Source organism: Chionomys nivalis, chromosome 15 (genome assembly GCF_950005125.1).
Source record: "Chionomys nivalis chromosome 15, mChiNiv1.1, whole genome shotgun sequence".
In the NCBI taxonomy this organism is placed as follows: domain Eukaryota; kingdom Metazoa; phylum Chordata; class Mammalia; order Rodentia; family Cricetidae; genus Chionomys; species Chionomys nivalis.
The window spans coordinates 51,090,673-51,113,436 of record NC_080100.1 but is presented as its reverse complement, the minus strand read 5'-3'; the positions used below and the strand labels follow the sequence as shown (position 1 = coordinate 51,113,436).

Below are 22,764 nucleotides of genomic sequence, written 5' to 3'. Positions count from 1 at the left end.
AGGACAGTTCTGTGTTTTGAAGGAACTGAGGTCATAAGGCTCTTGTCTTTTCTTGGAGTTTTCTCACAAACACTCAGGAGTATCCTCACACGACTCCATTCTGGACCTTGTTTCAACAGGCTCTCACTATACAGCCCTGTTGGCTTGTCCAGTTTATGTCTTAACCTCTCATATTTTACTGTTAGCAGCAAGGAAAACCAGGCCATTTCGTCAACATGCTATTTTTGAAATAGCCTCACTCCCCAACAATCTTTTAGCTATAGTTGATGGATCTGTAAGTTTGTTGTAAAGTGAGAACCGGGAGCTAGACCTAGCGGGAGTGGAGAATGCAAGGGAGTAGGACAGCTGCGGGGTGTGTATCCATCCACCTCGCTCCGCTACCCTCCCCCACCCCAGGATCCTCTCCTGAGGTATGTACAGATCATACATACATACTGCTCACTTCTGCCTCCCACAGAATTTGATTCTAAATTCTAAAGTCACATTCTTTAGCTGCTGTTTCACTCTACCTGATTGCTAACCATTTGTCTCTTGTCTGTCCGGCCTTCAGCCTACTATGCCCTCCATGTGGGAAGCTATGCGTTTCTCTGTCTCCTGCAGACAATGTCATAACTTCCTGTCCCCCTCCATCCTCACTTCTGTTTCCTCCCTCCCATTCCTTTTTTCTCCTCCCTCTCCAGTATTCGACCCCCCCCCAAGCCCTGCCCCTTGCCGTGGACTCTCACTCTGCTCCTCAGGCAGGTCTTAAACCTAGGTTCAGGTGATGCTCTCACTCAGCCTCCCAAGTAGCTGGACTACAGATGTGAACCACAGCTCCTGGCTAAGCCCATCTGCCATTCACCTCTGCTTTCCTTAAGACATGAAGATCACCAAAAGACTCTGCTGTTTCTAACAAGAATCACCTTCCTCTGTCTTCCAATAACATGATGCTCCTTTCTGTCTGAGACCTCATAGATTCATCTTTTTTGTTTGCTTTTGGATTTCTCTGTGTGGCCTTGGCTGTCCTGGAACTCACTAGGTAGACAAAGTTGACCTTGAACTCACAGAGATCCACCTGCCTCTGCCTCCTGAGTGCTGGGATTAAAGGCGTGTGCCACCACCGTCCAGCTCACACTTTCGTCTTTAACACATGAATTCCTCTCTGCCCTTTTTTCTGATGTGTATTTTGAACTCTAAATCCTTTCCTAGTATCTAGTTCCAAAAGCAGTTTTTGTAGTGTCACCCTGCTTCTGGATGCTAGGATCTGTGTTAGATTGCCAGGCCTTCCCTAACACCCCAAACTAGTAGTAGTCCTAAACACAGACTTCCATCACACAACTTTGGCTGCAGTTCAAGAACAAAGCATTGGGCTAGTTCTCCTGAGTGTCAAGAACTCTTCCTCTAGCAATCTGTCTTCAAAAACTATTTTATTGTGTTTAATGAAAAGCTATTAGAGATTATGAATTATATATTTTCTTTAATGGGCTAAGTCCATGTTTGTGAATTTCCCCAGTGAAGATTCACTTAGAAGAATAGAAGGCTGGTCATGACCAACAGAAAGGAACTGATGGACCTGGCCTTCATCCTCTCTTCTCTGCAGCTCTTCCAAGTAAAGACACTGTCAATTTTTGTTCTAGATGATCTTTTAAGGCTGTTTAAATAGCACAGAGCCTTGTGACAGAGACAGAGATATCCTACATTCCTTTGACCTGGGAATAATGCCTATTCCTTTGGCTTCTACTGTCTGTTTCAGTGCCCAGTCGCTGTATCCCATAGACTTAACTTCTGAGTAGTTCTTTCTTTGCTCTGTGTTTCCATCCTTCTAGTTAACTGCCCATGTTTATAACCACAGGCTCCCATTTAAATATTAAAATGAATCTAGTCTCAGAGTGAAGGGCGTAACTCTATTTGTGCAGCTGGGGGATAGGAAGTTGGGATGATGTAAAGGACACACAACTTAGTCAGGGACCTTGTGTAACAATAGTCTGAAAAAAGTTTTTAGGATTTTTTTTTAACTTGTGGAAGTATTTTAAAGCTGATTTGATAGTTTTTCTTTTTCCCCCTGATGATTATATCAAAGAAAATTTGAGGTGAGAGACTATATGCCATGTTCTTGTTAACATTTCATCAGCTGATGACATTTTGTAAAGCTGAAGGCAGTCCTTACCTTTGTGTTACTGTGGGCTTTACGGCAGCATGCTGCATAGACTTGCAGGGTGAAACACGAGACCAGCCTTTAACAACTGAGTGCAGCTCCTCCCACCATGCTCTTTCAGTTCTTAGAAAATGTCCTTTGCAAGAGTCCGGGTCTAGAATTACGTCTTCTCTGTTGTAATAGGAATGAAGACCTGAAGCAGATGCTGGAGAGCAACAAAGATTCTGCCAAGCTGGATGCTATGAAGCGGATTGTTGGGGTAGGTCAAATGGTCAAATGGTCAAGGATTTTGACTTTTGGAAGCTGAGTAGGCTGTGATTATATTCACCATGTATACCAAGTCACAGGAATACATTAATTTGTTCTTTGTTACTAATGTAGACTACCTGTTTAAAAGTGTCAAGGGAGCAGTAACATAAGAAGTCAAGAAACATGTTCCTTGTATAAAAGTCATTTGTGGGGGCTGGAGAGATGGCTCAGCGGTTAAGAGCATTGCCTGCTCTTCCAAAGGTCCTGAGTTCAATTCCCAGCAACCACATGGTGGCTCACAACCATCTATAGTGAGATCTGGTGCCCTCTTCTGGCGTGTACATGTTAGCAGAACATTGTATGCATAATAAATAAATAAGTCTTTAAAATATTAGAAAGACAATGAGACAATAAACAGCTAAAGAGAAAAAAAAAGAAACATGTTCTAGTTCCATTTGTTCTGCTTCAATTTTCTACCTCTAATATCAAGATATTTCTTCTCTGAGATAGAATAACTCATTTTGAAGACAAAATAAGGCAATAGCATAACCCTACTTTCACTTGCAGGAATGTAAGGATTTTGGGATCTTTTTGCCTACAGTAATGAGCACAGAGAGCTGCGCATGAAAGCTGAAATACTGTCTTCCCGTAGCAGAGTCTTCATCCTGTCTGAAACAAGGCATCAGGTGTTGCTAGGATGCTTAGTGAGGCGGTACGAAGACCGATCTGAAAGGACCGCTGAAGGAGTTGTATCTACAGCAACTGTAGATGGCTTGTCCTTGCTTCCATCTGAATGGTGGATGTCGTTTGGCAGTGTCCGCAAAATGCTGATGAATCTATTTTTAATATTTTATTTATTAATATTATACTTCATAATACATATACTTAATAGCTTTGTGTGAACAAAATTTCAATTTTCACAATTTAAAGAACTGCAGTTTCCCAACAACTTGTTCAGGTTTAGATTGTGATAGTGTACTGGTTAAGTAGTTACGTATGCCAGCCTTCAGTCCACAGATGACTGTGTAAATTCCCAGTGTGAATCCTGAATACTTATCAGTCATTTCAGGTCTTTCAAATTGGACTGTGATTGGTTGTTACACCTGTTACTCAGTCTAGCCGCAGACAGCAAATGGTGTAGTTGCATCCTTGTTTCCTGTAATATTTTCCAAAATGGATAATTGGAAGAGGGATTTGGTTCCCAAATAAGAAACATTAGCAAACAGAATAAAAAGTGATTATATTGTTAGTGAAATTCAGCCTGTGGATTGGTAGACTGTGTGGAGAGATTGAGATCACTGTTAGAAAGACACTTAGATTTCTAGCCGAGGGTCTTCGGAAAGGTGCTTAAGCACACAGGGGAGTTGGATTAAAAGAAAGTTGAACGGAGGAAGTGATGGTATTAGAAAAAAACAAAAATAAGAAAAAAGAAAAGAAAACTTCCTATTAATTAAAGGGTTTCTAAGAGATACTTGACAACATTACAGGTACAAAAGTAGCATATTGGGAATGGACCCAGACTTAGAAAGGTTAAAACTTTGGCACACAGAGAGAAGGTGTTCAGCATAGGTTAAGCGAAGAGAAAATGTCAGCTTTCTAGCTGCTCTTGCCGGTTAATTCTCAGTGCGTCACATTAGTGTGCAGAATAATTTTATTATCTGTTTATGAAATAGCAGTATACATTGCTATTTACATTTTTCCTATTGTGGTTATTTTAATGGGAATGGCTCCCATAGATGTTTGAACAGTTTGGGAAGTATTGGGAGGTATGGCCTTGTTGGAGGAGATATGTCACTGGCTTTGAGATTTAAGAAGCCCACACCAGGCCCCATCTCTCTCTCTCTCCCTGCTGCGTGTTAATCAGGATATAAAGCTCTCAGCTGCTGCCCCAACACCATGCCTCTGTTTCTCACCATGAGGATCATGGACTAACCCTCTGAAACCATAAGAAAGCTCCCATGTAAATGCTTTTACAAGAGTTATCTTGGTCATGATGTTTCCTTGCAGTAATAGAACCATAACTAAGATACCTTTATTAAAGCAGTTATAAATGTTTTGAAAGAACCTTTAAAAAGGCATAGATCAATTATACTTTTTGCAGCGAATTCCTAAAATTGCTTTTCATGGCTTCAGCTCGCATTCCTGCAGATCACAGGCGTGTACTACCATGCAAAGTAGAGATTGCCCTTATGTCTTCAGACTGTGGCTGTAGCATTCCGTTAAATCATTTTATTTTACTAGACCCTAGGATACTGGTGTAATTCCTAATTCAGAGGTGGGGGAAAGTGTGTTAAATACTTAATAAAAATTAAAAAAAAATGTTTTTTAGCCAGCGGTGGTGATGCATACTCTTAATCTTAGCACTTGGGAGTCAGAGACAGGTGGATCTCTTGTGAATTTGTGGCCAGCCTGCTCTACAAAAGAGTTCCAGGACAGCCATAGCGGTTACACAGAGAAACCTTGTCTCGAAAAAACCCAGGAAACAAGCAAACAAACAAATAAATTAATAAAAAATTTAAAATGTGACATAATAATAGTGTTTTCTTTATTTCTGTTAAGGCAATAAAAGAATAATAATTTATTCCATAATCTATGCTACCGGTATCAGACCAGCTGGGTTTTGATGAGGGACTAAGTCCGCTCAGTGGGAAAAAGAGGGGGTTTTACTCAGCAGTCCCAGGAAAAGCACAAGAATGTGGAGTTGAACTCCTGCCTCATGTTTTAAAACAAACTGGAGTAGATCGGAGACTGAAAGTGCAAAATCCAGAAGAAATTGGAGGGGAGCTTCATGGCGCTGACTTGAACCAAGCATCGTAGATCTGATGTCAAGGCCAAGCAACAACAGGATAGGGAGATTATACCCAAACCAAAGGCGTCTACAGAGTGGGAGAGCATCCTTACGTCATTCACCGGATTAAAGGGCTAGGGTCTAGAGCACAGAGGTGGTATCTATGGTTGAACAGCTAAAACAGTCCAGGGAAGTGGCTGAAAGACCTGGGGAGACCTCCTGCGAAGATCAGCAGAGGACCAGAAGTGCAGGGAAATGCTGTGTGTCTTTAATCATTAGGAGGGTGGCAGTCGCCCACAGAGAGACTCCCATACTCTCCGTAGGATCCATTGTAAAAACAAAGAAACTCAAGTGTTATAGTAAAGATGTGATTTAAACCACATTCTCTAAAGCCACATACATCTCAGCCTTGTGTGGAGAGATGGGACACAGACATTCCATTTAGTACTTCAAAGTCTCTTATTCTCTGCATGCTGTCTCTGTGGGTCTCTGTGTTAACTACCGTCTACTGCAGGAAGCTGCGCTGACAGGGATCGAATGGTGCAGTGATCTGTAGGTAAAGCAGTACGTTTTATTGCTATGTCCACCTAGCATAAAATAGTAGTACTTTTTCCTCTAGGGTTCATGACCTGTCTAGCCACAGGTCTGCCTGAGAAATTTTTAATGGACATAGATATAATATATGGCAACTGTATCAGAAAGGCCAGTGGGAAGGGGAGATTAAGAGTCCATATTGTCATAAATTTAATGTATTTACTTGACCTGGTCAGTGTTCTGGATCTGTCTTGTCTGTCATCTGTGTGTCTGTATGTTAGTCCATTCCTCTGTCCCTCTATCTGCCTTCTGCCTCTTTTCCTCTTCAGGAAGAATTACTACAAAATTATACAAAGCTTGAAAAAGTTAATATAAAAGAAAAATACTCTGTTTACAAAGCACTTGCCTTTTAAGATGTCTTAGTTACTGTTCTATTGTGTGAAGAGACACCATGACCAAGGCAACCCTTAGAAAAGAAAGCATTTAATTGGGGCTTGCTTAGTGTCAGAGGGTTAGTCCATTATCATCATGGTGGAGCGCAGACAGACATGGTGCTGGAGCAGTAGTTGAGAGCTTTATATCCTGATCCAGATCCACACACTGGGCCTGGTCCACCCCCATGATCACCTCCTCCAACAAGGATACATCCTCCGCAACTCCTGATCTTCCCCAAGCAGCTCATCAACTGGGGACTGAGTATGCAAAAGTTTGAGCCTGTGGGACAGTTTTAGTCAAACCATCACATTCTTCTTCCCAACCCATGTAAACATGTAGCCATTTATGTCCAGATAGTCTTTCACAGTCTCAACACTATTTAAAAGTCCAAAATCTCTTCTGAGATTCTAGGCAATCTCAACTGTAACCTCTGTAAGATAAAAATCTAATGGTAGGCCACATGCTCCCAACATAGAGTGCACAGAATATACACTGCCTTCCAAAAGGAAGGAAAGGGGGCAGTAGTGGAGCAAACGAAGACCGAAAGCCAGCAGAGAGCAAACTCCAAAATCCGTCTATCCGTGGCTGATGTCGAAACACTCCAACTTCCAGTTTTGTTGACTGCAGCACACTTCTTTCTCGCGGGCCGGCCCCACATCTGGTCTGCAGCTCTCCTTGGCAGACATCCCATGACTTTGGCAATTCCAACATCTTGAGGTCTCCAATGCAGTCCAGGCTTCCCCTCCACAGCTTCATTCGGTGTGCTTTTCAGGTTCCATCATGGAGTGCCCTCCAAACCCCTGGCCTTAGCTCTTCCCTTGAGAACAGCGGGCAAAGGTCCGCAGTGCCTTTCCTGTTTCCTTCTTGACTCTAAAGCCAGAGCCAAACCTAAGCTGCTGAGTGTTTCTGCATATGGTTGTTCCCTTTGCTGTCTAAGCTTTCCTTTAGTTCCTTTTCATAAGTTGGAAGCCTAGCTGACTGGGTCTTGCCCTGAGCTGAGCACTCCCTTTATTACATTGAGCATTAGAATCACTTCCCTGCCAGAGATTCTTTCTCTGTGTAGCCCTCACTGTCCTGGAACTCGCTCTGTAGACCAGGCTGGCTTTGAACTCACAGAGATCCACCTGCCTCTGCCTCCCAGTATCTCCTTGTGCTCAGGGCTTTAATACATTTAGCTCAGAATTTTCGTTGATTTTTATCTCCTTCTGCGCAGGACACGGCTCCAACACTGAATGTTCCATGCTCTTTTCTTCCTCACACTGTATTTTTTGTAGTTTTTATCACCTTATTTGTTTCTTCATTACAGATCTGTATAAGTGCAGTCACTGATAACCATATGACAGTCAATACTAGACTGTCTTAGCCTCCCAAAGGCCGGGATTATAATATGCATTTCTATGCCTAGGTGACTTGCAGAGTATTCTCAAAATGTCTTAACAGAAAGGAATTATAAGAAATTTTTACTGGAATTACAAAGCATAAAACATCACATAGCATTTATATAACACACATATGTTTCATGCATGAATAAAACTGATATACTACTTTAGCTGGCTAAGGACTGTTTTGAGAATGAGAAGAAAATAAATGTACAAATAGATATAAAATAAAGATAAATAACGAGAAATATATTGCAACACATGAGAAATTATAAAATGTAGTTTGCAAAGTGTTGATTATAAATTGTAGGAGGTGTTTCTAGAAAGGAGACTAGTCAGATCCCTGGGGATGACTCTAGCCTGGGAGGGGAGAATCAGGTTCTCAGGGATAGCTATAGCATGGGAGTTGAGAGTCAGATCCTCGGGGATGGCTCTAGCGAGGAGATATCATAGGAAGGGAGAGTGTAGTTGGTTAGAAATGTGATAGTAATAGAACCAGAGAGGGGCCAGGTTCTGTTCTGGGGGTGACTACTTGGCTAACAGCGTTTCAGAGGAGATTTCAGTGCAAATGAGAGGACATTGGAATAGTAAGTGGATTAGTTTGTGTTGTAGACTGTCTGACAATTTTGAAATCTTTGAGTTAGGCCGACATGTGTAAAGTAGAGGAGTTGGTGGGTGGGAGTCCTTTTTTTTTTTTTTCTGTCATGGTGCCAGGATTGAACCTAGGACCTTTTGCATGCTAGATAAGCCTTCTGCCACTGATCTACACCCCTGGTCCTCAAAGTAGGATTCAATATTAAGCTCTCTGTTACCAGTAACCTTTTAGAGATCCTGCTCCAATGACGAATCTAGGGTATGCAAAAAATTCACAGTTGCATCTAGGGCTAGACTTTTCTATCTGAGGGTAAATAAGGAAATGCACACGCTTTTTCTGATGCTTTCTCTTTTACTTCATCTTGAAAAATCTCTTTCTAAAAATGTCTCCACCTGGTTACATCTCTTTACATACAGCTCCATATCTCTCTCCTACATAGCTATACATCTGTATACATAGTTACATCTATTTCACAGTTACATTCTCTGCACATTCTCCATACATTCTCCACTCAGCTTCACACTGTCGCACTTCTGTGCACAGCCATATCCTTCCTTCACACACATCTCCTACATAAGCTCTCTTCTGTACAGCTACATCTTCTATATCTCTCTACCCACTTGCCACATCTCTCCACACTTCTTTTTCTCTCTGCACATTCAGTTACATTTCCCTTTCAGCTCGCGCGCGCGCGCGCACACACACACACACACACATTTCTTTTATAGCAAAGCCTCTGAACAAATATGAAGCACATTTTCAGGGTCACATAGCACTTCTTGAGCAAACAGTAAGAAACAAAGCCATACTGATGACACAGTTTCTCTCAGGCTGGGGCGGGAGGGTCACGCTGACCAGGCATGGTGAGTATAGTAGGCACGTAGCTCTGAGAGGTCAGGGTTTCTGTACAGAAAGTGACACTGAAATCAGGACTAGAACAATAGACAGTTAGCTGGCTGAACTTTGAGTTTAGAAGTGCATGCAGAAAGTCCATTACTGCAGGGAGTTATGTCTACCAAAGCTACTTCATGCCTGACCTTGAATCAGCAATAAATACCTGGGAATTTGTCCTTGCGTATTCATCTTTGGGGCAACCAGTTTGCTTTGACTTTGTCCTGAATGTTTGGTTTAATCAAAATCGCTTGTCTTTGTAACTGAGAATACAATTACTTTCCTATGTCAATTTTAGTAGTGAAAAATATCCTAGTATTTCTGTTCATTAGAATTATACTAATTAAGCAGAGATCATGTTCCTGACCATCCACAGCTATATGTGTGCCCAGTAGATGAAATATTTTCATGAGTTAAACACACAAGCAGTGTTTAAAATACCCATGGCTGTTACTACGGAAGGAATATGGGCACATGAGAAAAGTTGTGGAGATAAACAGTATGGTCTTGTAAGCCTCGCTTCATGAGATTCTCTCCATCAGATAGATGCATATCAGTTGTCATCTGCTGTACACTCTCAGTGGCCTCTGGTAAAGCCATGGCTACCAGCAGCTCTCAGCACTCTGTGGTATATATTGCGGGGAGCAGGGGACTGTTGTAGAAGTTCTCAGTGAGTGATGCTGAACTAAGGTAGGGTCAGAGTAGCAAAGAGTGATGTAAGCAAAGAGCGACATCACCTGAGATAAGAATTAGCAACAGAACCTGGTTACTGTATAGACGAGAAGAAAACAATACCTTTCCATGTTTTCTTTTAAAATTTTATTTAAGTAACTTTTTTTCATTTATTTTACATATATCAACCACAGTGTCTCCTGTTCCCTCCTCACCCCACTCCTGTGTACTACCCCTTCCCCATCCATTCCTCCTCCTCACCCCACTCAGAAAGGGGCAGGCCTCCCATGGGCTTGAATAAAGCGAGGCACATCAAGTTGAAGCAGGACCAAGCTCCTCCCCTTGCATCATGGCTGGACAGGGTAATCCAGCATGGGGAACAGGTTCCCAAAAGCCAGTTAAGCTTCCTTGTCTCACTGCTGGAATCCTTACAAACAGAATCTTTCAAATATTTAGTATGTGTAGAGTTTCCCAGGACTACTTTGGTTTTCAGATTACTAATTTAGAAGTTTCTGTCCTAACTCTCCTCTTTAACCCTTCAGATGATTGCAAAGGGGAAAAATGCATCGGAACTCTTCCCTGCTGTTGTGAAGAACGTGGCCAGTAAAAACATCGAGGTATTGTTTGCTTTTATCGTTTTTATTACTCCTGTGTGTAAGCCAACCACAAGCTGCTTTTAAATTCAATATATTTAAATTCTTTGGCTTTTTATTATGGTAAAATGCCTGAAGTCTTAAATATAGGTGAAGTACAGCAAGAGGTGGGTTTGAACTTAGCTGTGGATTCTTGGTGGAAAATGAGAGAAACAGAATTGAAGTTGTAGTGATAGTCATTCACCCAGGTTGAGCTCTCAGGATTTCCTGAAGACACGAATTCCTGAAGACTCCCTCGTGACTTAATTTTAGACTAGCATCTCTCCAGTGAGACAGACCTAGTTGTTTCTACCGAGACTTTGGGAATTTGTGCCCTTTTTGCCACGTGTAAGACAAAATTCAGAGATCTCTGAAGATTTTCTGACTGTTATGACAGGGACTAAGCTCTCATGTGCCTGCGTGGGCTTATTAAATGAGAGCACCCCGTGCCAGACACTTTCCCAGGTGCTGGACTGACACCATAGCCTAATGTCCAAGTCCTACACCTTTATCTGTACTGCAGAAAACTCTGGTCAAATTAAGAAAATTGCCTCAATAACTTTGAGACATACAAAATTTAAAACAAGTTATCACCGGTATTTGTTTGCTAGTATGGTGACAGACAGATGACATCACATAACGCATAACAGTGGCATTCTGAATTAGGAGGCCCTGTGAGGTGGAGTGGTGTGATTTCAGGGATTCCTGTTTTATGGTTTTGATTCTATTTTCTGTATATTATATGACTTCTCTCCCCCACTCCGTACAGTTATTTCTACTTTTCATGATGGTATTTGTCTTAGAGTTTCTACTGCTGTGATAAAACACCACAACCAAAAGTAGCTTGGGGAGGAAAGGGTTTATTTCAGCTTAAGCTCCACATCACAATCCATTACTGAAGGAAGTGAGAGCAGGAACCTGGAGGCAGGAGCTGATGCAGAGGCCATGGAGAGGTACTGCTTGCTGGCTTGCTCCTCATGGCTTGCTTAGTTTGCTTTCCTACAGCACCCAGGAGCACCAGCTTCAGAAATGGTACCACTCACAGTGAGTTGAGTCCTCCCACATCAATCAAGAAAATGCACCACAGGCTTGCCTACAGGCTCATCTGTAGGGACATTTTCTCAATTGAGGTTCTCTCTTCTAAAGCGATTCTAGCTAATTTCAGGTCCACATAGTGCTCACCAGCACAGTATTAAATGTTTAAAGCACCCTTGCCAGTGATATTCTCTAGAGGAATAAGAGAAACATAATCTCCCAATATTGGTTTAGGTTTTGTTCCTTTTGCTTAATCTGTGTTTCCAGAACACGTGCTTGATGAAGATGGTGCACCAGTGTGCGTCGCTGTCCTTGTAATGGAGTGCGGTTGTCTGAAGGGCACTTGGAGACCTGCATTTAGTAAAACTGGAACTAAAATTAGGTTGGCCACTGGTGATGACTTTAAATACAACTCTGTTCCTCAGGAGGGCACAGACCCTGATGCTAATGGCTGCTGTCCCCAGCACATGCCATAGTACTGCTGTGTTCACTCTTAGGCCTCAGCAGTACACCACTATTTTTCACAGAGTCCTAACTGCTGGCCTCAATTCCCAGCTCAGTCACTGAGTGGACTCAGTAGGATGATAAGGTTCATTCTGCATAGTTTCCTTGTGAATTGAGTGATTTTTAGTGTGTTCATAGAATTTATCACAATTCCATGCCGTTTCCTTACTCCAAAAGAAATCCTGTGATGACTGGCAGTCACTCTCTGCTCCCCTAAATTCTGTCTGTGTGGATTTGCCTGTTGTGGGTCTTTCAGGAGGAGTGTATTGTGGGTGTAATCATAGGAGGTTATTGTTTGAGACTATACTGTTGTGGGTCTTTCAGGTGAGTGTATTGTGGATGTAATCATAGGAGGTTATTGTTTGAGACTATACTGTTGTGGGTATTTCAGGTGGAGTGTATTGTGGATGTAATCATAGGAGGTTATTGTTTGAGACTATACTGTTGTGGGTCTTTCAGGTGGAGTGTATTGTAGATGTAATCATGGGAGGTTATTGTTTGAGACTATACGCAGGCCTGACTAAAAAGACCTAAACAGAGCCCCGAATGTGCCTGTCTCCATGTAGCATGTTTTTAGGGTTCTCCATGTTGTAGCATTCTGACTGGAAGGGTTTTGCAGTGAAAGAATGTCTTGATTGGGGCCAAAGAATGCCACAAAAATCCCACCAAGCAATAGACCCTCACACAAGAGATTTAAGGGTGGCAGGTGGGGATGGCACCGGGGGACCAGGCTGTCATGGTGGACTTTTAGGGGGTATGGAGTATGTGCACAGGGAACATATTTGCTGGTGGAAATATGTCACCATTAGTGAAGGTGGAGACAAGAGCTGAGTCATGGAAAATGGGGAGTTCTTACTTGACTGACACTAACCATGTATTTTTATGACTGAGCAGCTTTCTACTGTATGCACACCTGCTTATTGCATTTTTATCCATCGATGGACATTTAGAATATTTCTCCTTTGGGATGATTTGGAGTAGTGCTGCTCCGAGCGTTAGTGTCCAGGATTTCGTATGGTCCTTCACTGTTGGTCTATGGATGTAGACCTTAGCCTCTGCAGCTGCTGATGTGAGGACTCTGTGATAGCATCGACGGCCCGCCATTTCTTTCCTGCGCTAGCGTTTTATGGTTAAGACAGTAATGCTTGTGACTTCTGCTTCTTCATACTCTTGCTGACATCTGACCTTCCTTCCCCCCTCCCCTCTCCTCCTCTCCCCTCCCCTCTCTCCCCCTCCCCTCCCCTCTCTCTGCCCCTCACTCTCACTCTATATTCCTCCACCCCCATTTTCTTTATTTTATTCTTTTTGGTGCTGGAGTGGAGCTCAGGGCTTTGTGCATAATCGATGAGCATGTTACCACTGAGCACATCTCCAGTTTAACTTAAAAAAGTCTGTATCTTAGATTATGTCTCTTAGAGTGTGTGAAGTGATATCTCATTGAAAATTTTATTTTCACTTAATTTCATTTCTCTGATCAAAAGGCAGTTGGGCTTTGTATAGTAATATGTATAGTAATATGTATAGTAATATGTATAGTAATATATATATATTTGATCTGTCCTGCTACTGCATTCCCAGGTTTCTTCCCTGGCCTCGGATACATTCCTGTCACTTATGTGTAAGCCTGAGCCTTGCTGCTACTCTGCTGCAGAGCAGATTTGACTTTTTGACTTCTAAAACTTGTGCAGCAGAGTTGAAGCTGGACCTAGTGTTACAGGAATAGTGTCTCTCAGTGATGATCACTACTATATAAAAAACACATCTGGAATAGTGTCTCTCAGTGATGATCACTACTGTATAAAAAGCACATCTGTGGGGAGGTTGTTAGTGCTTCATATAGGTGACCAGCTCTGTGAGACTTAGCGAGCGCCATGCTTTGTGTTTGGTGCTTGCTTTCCAACCTTAGTATCTGACCCCTCCTTAGCACATGCTTGGTGAGGTATCCAGTGTGTTGACGGCCTTTTGTGTGGTTATGGATATGGATAGGAACGAGCAAGTCTGTGGAGCTGGTGAGCTTGATATTCCAGACTTCTCATTGTGGAAAGTTTGCATTAGTCCTTGCTCATTCAGTGCTGTTTTATCTTGGCATGTAGTTACAGTAGGAAAACCTTGCTGTTTATTCTTTTTGCTCCTTTGTGCTCAGGCTCTGGTACGTTGACTGATTTTCTGTGAGAAAAGTTTTAGCAGAAATACTATTTTTGATGGATGGAGCTAGGAAACATCATTTTTGAGTGAGGTAACACAGATACAGAAAGACAGTTATCACATGTACTCACTCATAAGTAGTTTTTAAGCATAAAGCAAAGAAAACTCAAAAATCATTTTGAGTGAGGTAACCCAGATACAGAAAGACAATTATCACATGTACTCACTCATAAGTAGTTAAGCATAAAGCAAAGAAAAACAGCCTATAAGTCACAATCCCAGAGAACCTAGATAACAGTGACAGCACTAAGAGAGACTTACATAGATCTAATCTATATGGGAAGTAGAAAAAGACAAGAGCTCCTGAGTAAATTGGGAGCATGGGGATCTTGGGAAAGGGTTGAAAGGGAGGGGAGAGGCAGGGAGGGGAGCAGAGAAAAATGTAGAGCTCAATAAAAATCAATAAAATTTTAAAAAATACTATTTTTAAGCTTTTCCTTTTAAAGACTTAATTTTATTTTATGTGCATGTCTTTGTGCCATGCGTGTGCAATGCCTACGACAGCCAGAAGGTGGTGCTGGGTCCTCTGGAACTGGAGTTGCAGATGGTTGTAAGCTACCATGTGGTTGCTGGAAATTGAATCCATGTCCTCTGCAAGAACAGCAAGTGCACTTAACCTCTGATTCCTCTGTGCAGCCCTGGGCTGCTTGTTTTTTGATACCTTTTGTTCTTTAAAATCTTGTGATTTTTTTTATGAAACATACTTCATCTTCTACTCTTAAGGAAAAACTGTTAGAGACGTCTTAGAAATTTGTGCTGAGAGGATTGATATTTCCTTGCTGCCAAGTGAGAAATTTTATTTTTATAAGTATATGCTGCTTTAGACACACAGGTGAGCTGCATAGTACATCACCTGGCATTAGATGTCAAATAATATCAAAAGTGACCTAGTAAGCAGTCAGTGCTTATAGTACAAAATAATCAAAGCTTCAGTCAATAGCTCATGAAGTTTGCTGTAGTGATATCGATAAGCTAATCAAACAGATCTGCCTGTGTTCCTCCAGACTGCTGGGGCTCTACTATGATTAGCTTTACAGCAAGGAGTGTTGTAACATTGAATGAAAGTAACTGATCGCAGAGTGGCGTAGTCACGGACCTTTAACTACTCCCATTTCTGCCCACAGAATGGTCTCAGGAAAAGTAGGCTTTCTACGCACACCTGCAGCCTGGCAGTGCATAGGCCTCTTGTGGTCAATATTGATTGATTCTTATAACAGAACTGGAACAAATTTAGTGTTTTGCAACCTTCTGTGATTTAATATTGTTATGCTTTTTGCTATAACAGTTGCAGAAATCCTTCTCCAATACTGAGTAATTATAGGGAAGCCTGCTACCCAGCTGTGGTTCTGAATGTTTCAGTGTACCCATTATAAATCTTAGATGAGTTTTGGAGTCCGTAATACAATTTTAAAGCTAGCTGACTATCCTGATAAACAAAGGTGTTGACAAATAAATTCCAGCGAGATCTGGACTTAATGTTTCTCCTTTAAAACTTTGCTGTGAAGTGTAGCATCAGCTCTGAACATAATTAGTAGGGACAAAGAACACTTTAAGTGATTGCTACAGACAAATAAAACAAGTTACATAATCACTCTAATATCTGTGGTTCCTAGTAGTGTATTGGTGGCTTTTAGACATTGCTGTTCAGTGACTAAACAGCTGTTGGGAACATTAGATCCTAGATGTAGTAACCTGTTTGGAAAGCCCTAATTTTTGTTGGTCCTGTGATGTTGAATTGGGATGTGAGTCATCTGGTGGCTGCTGAGCTGTTTTTGGAAATCTGATGAGCCCCGACAGCACACAGTTTAACTCCAGCACGTTCATTCCAAGGTGATTTGAGGACTTTCTGACGGAGACGTGAACTTGCTATTAACCTGTCAACCTGTCTGCCATCCAGAAGTGCTGTATCCTAAGGAACTTAAAACTCTGGTTGGGGAGTTCTGGTCATCTGTTTTCCAATAAATATCTGTCAATCATTGCATAAAAACTATGACACCAAGAACTTAAAATATTATTTTGAATCAAAAATGTTAGTTATGGTTTGGATATTTTGGCTTATTTTACTTTTAAAATGACCACTCTCACCTTGTTTTGTTTTCTCCCTAAACTGGTCTTGCTTGGTTTTGGAACCTATGGTTTGTATCTTATGTAAAAAAAATATTTTTTTGCTTGAGATCATTTAATGGAACAGTATTGCATATGTCTTTATTTTTAGATTGTGCAAATTCTGAACTTTGAGAAGCACCTATTTGACCAAAAGAAATCATATGTAGTCTGATTGGGAATTTAACCTGAAAGCTAATAGAGGTGGTGTGGGGAATCCTGAAATGAGGCACCCTAATGTTATAGAGTAATGACGGTGATCCTGGAAGGGGGCACGCTGACGTCATAGAGTATCAGTGGGGATCCTAGAACAAGACACGCTGACATCATAGAGTATCACTGGGGATCCTAGAACGAGACACACTGAGGCCATAGAGTATCACTGGGGATCCTAGAACTGGCATGCTGACATCAAAGAGTATCAGTGGGGATCCTAGAATGAGGCACACTGATATTATAGAGTATCAGTGGCGATCCTGGAAGGAGGCACGCTGACATCATAGAGTATCAGTGGGGATGGTAGAAGGAGGCACGCTGAGGTCATAGAGTATCAGTGGGGATGGTAGAAGGAGGCACGCTGAGGTCATAGAGTATCAGTGGGGATGGTAGAAGGAGGCACGCTGAGGTCATAGAGTATCAGTGGGGATGGTAGAAGGAGGCATGCTGACGTCATAGAGTATCAGTGGGGATGGTAAAAGGAGGCACGCTGAGATCATAGAGTATCACTGGGGATGATAGAAGGAAGCATGCTGAGGTCATAGAGTATTGACAGGGATCCTGGAACAACACACTCTGATGTCATAGGGTAGCCTCTCCTGTTGGCTTGTGAACAGGAGCATCCAGGCTAGGCTCCACAGTGTAAATCTGTTCTTGGAGTTAAAATATTGGATCCTTCTTAGCAAAACTATATATTGGACATCATGTGTGAATTTGAGCCCATGATTTATTAAAACTTAGATGATTTAGAATGTTCATCTATAAATAAAAAATGTTTGTTTTTTTTTTTTTTTTCCTGCCTTAAAGAATAAGAGATCTGAGTATAGTTCTCTGTAGTCCCAGCACTGAGGTGGTCACAAGGATCATGAGTTCCTGGCTAGTTTAGACTATAGTGAGATCCAATCTCAAAGTGCAAAAAAGCCAATATTTTATGAGAAGTTTATTCTTGGATTGTGTAATTTTACTAGGTTTTCAGGTGTCCTGGGGAAGGGTACTAACAAAACCTTTACTTGGGGAATACTGTTACGATTCTGTGGAAGAGGGACTTGGGTAGAAAGGAGATGAGAGGCCCACAGCTGACGAGAGACAAATGTGCCATGAGACAGAGCTTTTGGTGGGGAGTTTTATTGAGAAAAAGGGAGTCGGGGAATGGAAGGCAGAGGGAGGAAAGGAAGAGAGAGAGCCTCTTCACAAGAAGGGAGAGGATGCAAGTGGGAATGGGCCAAGTTTGTCTCTTAAAGGGGCCTTTTGCACCTGCTTACAGACTAAATAGTGACATAGCCATAGGACTCTGGGCTGACCAGGGTACTGCCTGAGGGCATCCTACCAGGTGACAGGCCAGCATAATGCCTGAATCCTAACAAATACTTTAATTGAAAAATTGGAGGGTTCTCTTCATTGACCAGAACTTGTAGGCTCTAGGAAGGTATCCCTGCCCTCCTCAGGCACACCTGTGACCATCGCCAAATCTGCCTCCTTGAGTGGAGATGGTCATTGTACTTGGTGGGATGTCAGCACTAAATGAGTAGTGGCCTTGTAGGTGGCTGCCTTAAAGTGCTCAGCAAGTTTTAACTGGGAAGTTAGAGAGATTGAGGTGAAGAATAAGGGAGAATAAAAAAATAAAAGCAGAGCCAGTGAGTGCTTTTCTTTTCTAACCAATAATTTCCTGGTTAATTTGAACACTGGCTGGGATGGTAGAAGTATTTGGTTAAAAGAAACGCTGAAGAGCTTCCTCAGATGGAAGATGGCTGACAAGGTATGGTGCATTCATGCAGCTCGATTCCTGGATTGGAGAAGTGTGCTAAAATATAAGAAGTTTAAAATATGTGTTATTTATAAGGTAATAGTATTGTACTGATATTCAGTTTCTTGAATTTGGTAACTGAAATGTTTGAAAAGTGTATGTGTTTCTTTTACTTGGACCATCACCCAACTAGAAGTTCCAGGGGACTTTGTTATGTTGAAGAAATACACAGTAGCTGTAGTAGCAAGACAGTGAATCTGTTGCTCACCTGAACAAGAGATAGCCTTGCATCTGGATACATTTTCCTTGAACACAAAGTTGTTCATCTTAAAGTCCTTATTTGGGAAGGTGTGGACTTGCATCCTGGGTGGACTGGTGTCACCTGTGGAAGGGTGGACAGCTGTGAGAGAAGGGTTGGTCCTCAGGCACAGTTGGAGTTGGTTTGCTCCTGTCATGAGGGGCAAAGGGGCTGCCACATATTGTTGACTTGAAAAGCTTTTCATTCAGCTGAATTTTTGTTGCTCTCTTGAGCAGGTTTGTGCCTGTTTTTCTGCTGGCTGTGGGTTATCAAAGCTATAGAAGAAGCTATCTTTTCCTAGAAATACGAAAACTTAGAAAACATCCCTAGTTCAGCCTGGCACTGTAGTGCACACCTGAAGACATGGGTGGCTGAAGCAGGAGGATTGTTGTGATTGGCGGACCTGAGTGTGCTAGCCTTGTCTCCATCCTCCTGTAGATATGTAACTGACTATGATTTTGTTTTTGTTTCTTGTTCTGAGACCATTTAGCATGTTAAATTTTTTTTTATGTAGATTCCAATGCTAAATATAGACTTGCTTTATTTTGTGTAGCAGCTGCACAGTATATATATATTTTACTGTTTATGTATTAGTCAGAATTTTATTAATTCTAGTCTCATAGAAGATTTTAGATGAAAACTGGTGATAGAGAGGCTACCAGAGATAAACAGTGCAGTTTGGGATCAAAGTCAAGTTATATTCAAGGATGTTTCTGTTTGATGGGAAAAAAAGTTTGGGGCAAATTATTAGCTATACTGAATACTGGGTTAGAAATGTTGGATTTTATTTTTGAGATTTTTGTGGAACTAGTCAGCCATGATGAATACTTAGAGATTATTATATTTTTGTTATTAGTTTCATCTGTAACATTGTTATATGAGTAGATTAATATAAATTTGTTTTTTCTATATTCACTATTTCTGAGGGTATAGAAAGTGTGCTCCCCAAGTTCTTACTTGTTTATGATGTTGTGAAGGTGGCTAAGCAGGTTGGGTCATAGAATTAACATCTGAGGTTACCTCAACAAGATGCTATTAAGAGCCAGGTCTCGGGTGCTGAACTTTCCTATAGATGAATGCACAGCCTTGCTTTTCATTTAAGAGATTGAAACTGGAAAACTTAAAAGCACAGCTGTTCATATTCAGTGGGGCTCCTGGCATTATGCTTGGGAAAGCAGATACAATGGGTTTCCCACCACTGCCCCTGGGAAAGCAGATACAGCCAGGCTTCCCAGCACTGCACTCAGCAAAGTGGATATGGTGGGGCTTCCCGCCACTGCCCTTGGGAAAGCAGATAAAGTGGGTTTCCCACCACTGCCCTTGGGAAAGCAGATACAGTTGGTTTCCCGCCATTGCCCTTGGGAAAGTGGATATATCAGGGCTTCCCGCCACTGCAGTGGGTAAAGTGGATACAGCAGGGCTTCCCGCCACTGCAGTGGGGAAAGTGGATGCAGCAGAGCTTTCCAGCACTGCACTCGGGAATGTGGATAGTTTTTATCCTTGGTTGTTTTAGTGGAGGCTTCACCAGGAGCAGAGTTCTTTCCTAGTTTGTTCTGCTTAGACCTTATTTTAGTTTGGAGTGCCACATGGAGAGAAACAGACAATAGGGTATGTTTATGAGGGAACAAACAGCATAGTGAAGGAACTTATAACCACATTATATCAAGAGGAACTGGGGACTGAGAGAGTAACTTGGTGATAGTATGTGCTTAGCAAGCACAAGATCCCGGTTCTTGTTATCACCACCACACCTGCATCCTTCTCGATCACCACCAGATTCTCCTCCACCACCACCTCCTCCACTTCTCCCTCCTCCTCCCACCACCGATGGGGTGAAGGAAGAGCTGTAAACCTCATTAAATTGTCTTTAAAGGTTTTTCCAGAACACTGACCAGTCTCGTCTCTTTAGAATTGTTATTACATTAAATTGGTATTATTCTCACATATTATCCTATTAAGCTGAAACTATCATGTAATATACATTGGAATGTGACTGCTACCATTAAAGGAGTTGGTGCTATTTGATAGATGTTGAAATGTAACCTTCAGTACCAGATGGTGAAGGCCTTTGATTTTCAACTTTTTTTGGCCAGTTGATATTTCATATTATACATTTTTTTCTGAGAGATTAAACAAACTCAATGTGAAAGGAAGAGATACATTGACAGAATTTTGCTACAAAAAATACTTGCTTCACAGACTTTTTTGCTTGCTTTCATTATCATACAAAATAGCATCTACTTTTACAGGCTAAGCTGTGACCAGATTCAGTTACTTATTTGAGGAAAATTGAGAATGGATTTTGGTTTATAAAATATTGAGTTTTGAATTTTCATCCTGGTGGGAGTGAATGACTTTTTTTTCCCTCCAAATAGATCAAGAAGTTGGTGTATGTTTACCTCGTCCGATATGCTGAGGAACAGCAGGACCTGGCGCTCCTGTCCATTAGCACTTTCCAGCGAGCTCTGAAGGTAGGTGGGAGCGACAAGGCATCTGCACAGTTGGAGGAGTGTCCTTCAAAGAAACGGGACAATAATCTACTACCTGCCTAGCTGTGGCTTGGAGGAGTTAAGGGGCCTCCCAGAGCGCAGACTCAGTGGCCTTGGAAAATGATCTCTGTATACCACGTGGAATCTTGCCACAGATCATTGTCGTGTATAGGAGGACTGCTTATTGTTGTAGCTACTGGTGGTTGAAAGTGCAGCGATAAGACAGTGGGACAGTTTTAAAGAACACATTTAAAGTTGTGATGGGTTTAATATGGAAGATTAAAGTCTAGTATGTGTAGTGGTAGTCAGCTAGAATTGTACCACACTTTAATAAACCACTACAGAAAAGACACATTCCCTTTCCTTTTCTCGCTGTTTCCTGACAACAATGTCTGTTTTCAAAGGCTCTTCTGCTGTGTGGATTAGCGCTGTAACACCTGCTAACTGTATCATGCAGATGCTCTGGAAAGAATGAACTTGAAAATTTGATGAGTATTTTCACTCTGTTTTAGGACCCAAATCAACTAATCCGTGCAAGTGCCTTGAGAGTTCTGTCAAGTATTAGAGTACCAATTATTGTGCCTATCATGATGCTGGCTATTAAGGAGGCTTCGGCTGACCTGTCACCGTATGTTAGGAAGAATGCAGCCCATGCTATACAGAAGTTGTACAGGTATATGCTTTGTTGATTACAGTAGGCACACGTGGTATTACACAGACTGTTGTGAACTAGAGGCCTGTCCTTCTAAGTAAATGAATTTGGTTGTGTGTGTTTTTTCCCTACAAATAATTGTTGATTTTGTGTTGTTTATAGAGATCCTATGAGAACTTTTTCTTCTGAGCTTATTAGGGCCTCTCTTTCCTTCAGGTTTCATAACTTTAATCAGAATTTGAATTCTCATTTGTATAATGTGTCTTCTACATGCACATGTGTGTGTGTTGTCAGATAATGGAGGGCTGGGAGATGACTAGTGGGTATGAAACTCCAGTGCCTGAGTACAGACTCCAGCACCCAAGGTTTACATAGCCATGTCTGCAGGTGCCTGTAAATGTAGCCAGTGTCGTGCGGCTCCAGAGAGCAGAGATAAGGAGGTGCTGGGAGCCAGCCTGAGCAGTGGTGAGCAGCGGATGGTTCAGTGAGACACCTTGTCTCAAGGCAATAAGGCATAGAACCATTGAAGAAGACACCAGCGTCCTCCCCTGCCCTAAGAATATGTATATGCAGGTGCATGCAGCCACACACTCACATACATGGAATGCAGGGGCGTGGGAGGAGAGAAATCCCCTTGTTTACTACAGAGTAGAATTTTATGTGTTTGCTTACAACTCTCTTTGTTTTCTTTCCACCTTTGTTTCTGCTGCTCACTCTGTGGAGTGTGATTCTTGCCCAGAGCTATTTTATTACATACTTTTTTTTTGTAGTGTTTTTGTTTTGAGCCAGGGTCTTGCAATTTTTTTTTAACTTTTATGTGTCTGGGTGTTTTGCCTACATATATCTCTGTGCTCCATGTGCATACAGTACCCATGGAGGCCAGAAGAGGGCATTGGATCCCCTGGTGCTAGAGTTACAGTTGTGAACAGCTATGAGGGTGCCGAAAATTGAGCTTAGGACCCACGGTGCCTAACTGCTGAGCCATCTCTCTTCCCCATTCAGTGACTTTAAATTATATGCTATTGACAATATTAGCAAATATCATGATCTCTGTGAAAAAAATACTGTCTAGTACAAGTTATGTATCATAATGTGTTTCTGTTTTCTTTTATCTCTCTGCAAGCTACTGCTTTTGTTTCTGGTGGGCTCTCAGTGTTGTGTCAAACAAGTTACATGCATGAAATCAGCGGAGTGAATAGCATTCCTATT

At 41.8% G+C, this 22,764-nt stretch overlaps 1 protein-coding gene across 2 annotated transcripts in view; it reads left to right on the top strand.

Annotated features, from left to right (window-relative positions):
- Positions 1-22,764, top strand: part of Ap3b1 (adaptor related protein complex 3 subunit beta 1) — a 200,858-nt gene that overhangs the window by 28,365 nt on the left and 149,729 nt on the right. For both annotated transcript variants that reach the window (XM_057789797.1, XM_057789798.1), the window contains exons 2-5: positions 2,318-2,393; positions 10,220-10,294; positions 20,790-20,885; positions 21,416-21,576. In XM_057789797.1, the coding sequence (XP_057645780.1) occupies positions 2,318-2,393; positions 10,220-10,294; positions 20,790-20,885; positions 21,416-21,576 (408 nt within the window). The remainder of the gene's footprint in view (positions 1-2,317; positions 2,394-10,219; positions 10,295-20,789; positions 20,886-21,415; positions 21,577-22,764) is intronic.